This window comes from Perkinsus marinus (assembly GCF_000006405.1).
Source record: "Perkinsus marinus ATCC 50983 genomic scaffold scf_1104296928836, whole genome shotgun sequence".
Classification (NCBI taxonomy): Eukaryota; Perkinsozoa; order Perkinsida; family Perkinsidae; genus Perkinsus; species Perkinsus marinus.
This window is the reverse complement of record NW_003216689.1, coordinates 137514-140694: the sequence shown is the minus strand read 5'-3', so window position 1 is coordinate 140694 and position 3181 is coordinate 137514. Positions and strand designations below refer to the sequence as shown.

The 3181-nt window shown below is 48.2% G+C and overlaps 1 protein-coding gene across 1 annotated transcript; it reads left to right on the top strand.

Annotated features, from left to right (window-relative positions):
• Nucleotides 1-1436: 1436 nt before the first annotated feature.
• Nucleotides 1437-2069, top strand: Pmar_PMAR006763 (cyclophilin 1, putative; the record flags this gene model as incomplete). The annotated part of the gene is made up of 3 exons (XM_002788029.1): nucleotides 1437-1665; nucleotides 1731-1915; nucleotides 1965-2069. 3 exons carry the CDS (start codon nucleotides 1437-1439, stop codon nucleotides 2067-2069), a joined length of 519 nt encoding a protein of 172 aa, XP_002788075.1.
• Between the last annotated feature and the right edge of the window lie 1112 nt (nucleotides 2070-3181).

Here is a 3181-nt window from a genome sequence, read left to right as displayed (position 1 = left end):
GAGACTGTCCCTTGGGGACACGATCTAATTACAATTAAAAGGAAAAGAATGGAACATTTCCAACTCCCTACGCTATGTAAGAAGGAAGAAGATTGTGCTCACACAGGGATACTCCAAGTGATGTGCCCTAGAGAAGTATGGAGCCCAGCTGCAGGAGATACCTCAGATTTCGGCATTGTGGGGGTTGTCTTTGTGTATGCGTGAAAAGGCCTATCCACGTTTTAAGGCACAATCTTAAACGGTTTAAATTGGATTCGTGCCATCAAAGTACCATGGATGCCACCGAACCGCCGACTCGCTGCTGTTTCTTTCTTGTTATCTGCCCCTCTTTTGCACTGGATCCCAAAAACCGCGCATTACTGATGTTAAAGGTGTATTCACGTAAACTGCAATACTCCGGGCTCACTCTGCCGTGATCCCCTCTCTCCGCTGTCACTCCTCGAAAACTTTTATATCCAGGCTTAACCAAAGAACGATCATTTGCGAGGGAGACTTCAAACACAGTGTAGCGTCGGCTGACCCAAACCCCGGAATAACTGGTGGCAACTCAACCCCTCCGCCCCTTGATGATGAGGTCTCTAATTGGTTGTGTGAGTTGGGCATCAGAAGATGGGAAATGAGAGGCTACACAGAAAAATGTAGGGTCATAGCCGGTAACGACGCCGAAAAGACTTAGCAATTAACGCCTCATGGGAAAGGGAGCAATGAGCGTGGCTGATCGTGCACGTGTCACAACCGGGGTCACGATATTGCGCGCGTGAAGAACACAGGACCCTCAGGGAAGCTGCGGTGTCACTTGGCTCAAGGTCGAGTCTTCCCAGTGCTAACTCAAGAGCGTCGTTGTCTAGGGAGTTAACCATTAGGAAATGATAGTGATACTAACTATAATAGAGCTACTATCAACATCATAAACCGATAATCTGTTTAATAGTCCCGCAACCGGGGGCACGTGTGCAAGCGTTGGGCGCTTAACCTATGCGTGCCAGCGGAGCGATCGATGTCATGTTTGCCGAAAGAGAGGTTGCCTGCAATGGAGGGGCCCTTCCGATGGCTTGGTGCAGTAAACCCGAACCGCAAAGCCTTTAGAATGGGGGAGTCGACACATAGCCGTTCACAGTGTGGGTCGGGTTTCCTACATGCAGCAGGCTGACCCAGAGATGAGAAGCGGTCTCCAGCGCCACAAGGATAGACTGCTACCGCGTTCCCACTTGCTATCTTGTGAAGATCTGAGAAACGGCCACGGGGTTGAAACCGCCAGGGCGGATTGCCGCCTGGCCGGTGTAATCGCACAGGACGAGATTGCTGCATTGCCTCAATACTCCAATCAGTACGTGATATACGATAGATGTAATAGTTCACTTTACTAACTTTCCTGGTTGATCGCTACCTCACCTCGTACGTGGCGCAGTGACACGGTCTTATCGTATCCCATCAGAATGCCCAACCCTACGGTTTTCTTCGACATCACCATTGGTGGTTCACCAGTTGGCCGTGTGACCTTCGAGTTAGCCGCGGATGTTGTCCCCATCACAGCTGAGAACTTTCGCTGCCTCTGTACTGGCGAGAAGGGAGTCGGCAAGTCAGGGAAGCCTCTTCACTTCAAAGGCAGCAGCTTCCATCGTATCATTCCGAAGTTCATGTGTCAAGGAGGCGACTTCACCAACGGTAAGGGTACCCGCATCCTGGAAGTTCTCTGACCATCTTCCAGTTCCTCCAGAATATTTTCGCAGGTAACGGGACTGGCGGTGAGTCCATCTATGGTGCAAAGTTCAAGGACGAGAACTTCCAGTTGAAGCACACCGGTCCTGGTATCTTGTCTATGGCTAACTCTGGACCTAATACCAACGGCAGTCAATTCTTTATCTGCACTGAAAAGACATCCTGGCTCGACGGTAAACACGTGGTTTTTGGGAAGGTAAGTCATCCTCCCTTCGAGTGTGCTATGATGTGTCATTGTTATCAAGGTTATCGATGGTATGGACGTAGTGAGGAAAATGGAAAGTGTTGGATCTTCCAGTGGAGCGACTGCTAAGATAGTTGTGATTGCGGATTGTGGACAGCTTTCATGATTCATGCAGCGTCACCCCATCTGCTATTGATTTTCTAGTTTTGCCATCATGATCGATTTGCGTTCCCTGACCAGCTGGCCAATTCGGAATCGTACAAGAGGCGCGGAGATACTTCGTGGTTTCTATGTATCAATCCAAATATATCAAAGCAATCACTCCCAATGTTGAGCGAGAAGCTACATGTCCGTCTCCCGAGCTTGTACGTATATGAAATGAATTCTCCAACACACCTAAGCTGAGCATGCATTTCTCTATCATTGGAGTATGTTCCCAACCTCGCCGTAGCATAGGTGGTGATAATTATGTGCAAACGAATTCTTAAGTAAGCATTATCCCGATACATATTAATACGATTGTCTGATGACATGGCAATGCCATGATGGCATACACTTTCTCCTTGTTGAGGCATCTAAGCGAAAAAAAGAACTTTAACCAAAGATTCTTCTTTTTCCGCTTCGATTGTTAGGAGTGTATGTGTGTGGGTTTAAAGTCCAATGCCGACAACACGGCTTAGTAACTCGCATCGATGCACATTGGCTCACGACTCGTGAGTCACGAGGTTTCGCTTTTCATCTTTTAAAATCTTAGGAATGGGGCACTACATTCAACTCTCTCCCTACAGGGTTTCCAACCATCAGAAAATATCGTGATATTCCGCCCACAAACTCATCCATTTTTGGAAGATGCCATGATGTTTTCCCGTTTCACACTAAATTAAACACGACTACGACAGCTCGAGAAAAAACGAAAAGTATGAGAGATCACACCGATCGACTATCCAGCAATATCGATGAATAGTGTGCTTAGAGCTCCTGAGGAAGGAAAGCTCTCTTCCCGCTTCACAGTCGTTGAAGATCCTACCATATCTTCTTCGGGCTCTGGCTCAGCATCCTTACCATCCCAAGCAGTGACGCTGTGAAGCTTAGGGAGATTCTTGGGCAGCGGGTCAAGGGTGACCTGCTGTTGCTATTGCTACATATAGGATCATTACATGGTTTACCTTGCCAGCCATAAGGCCCGAGACAAAGGCCCTGATATTAGCCTCATCGAAGCCCCCACGATGGACTCCATAGTGACCCTTTGATAGATGGACTGCCACCAAGGCCGGGTAA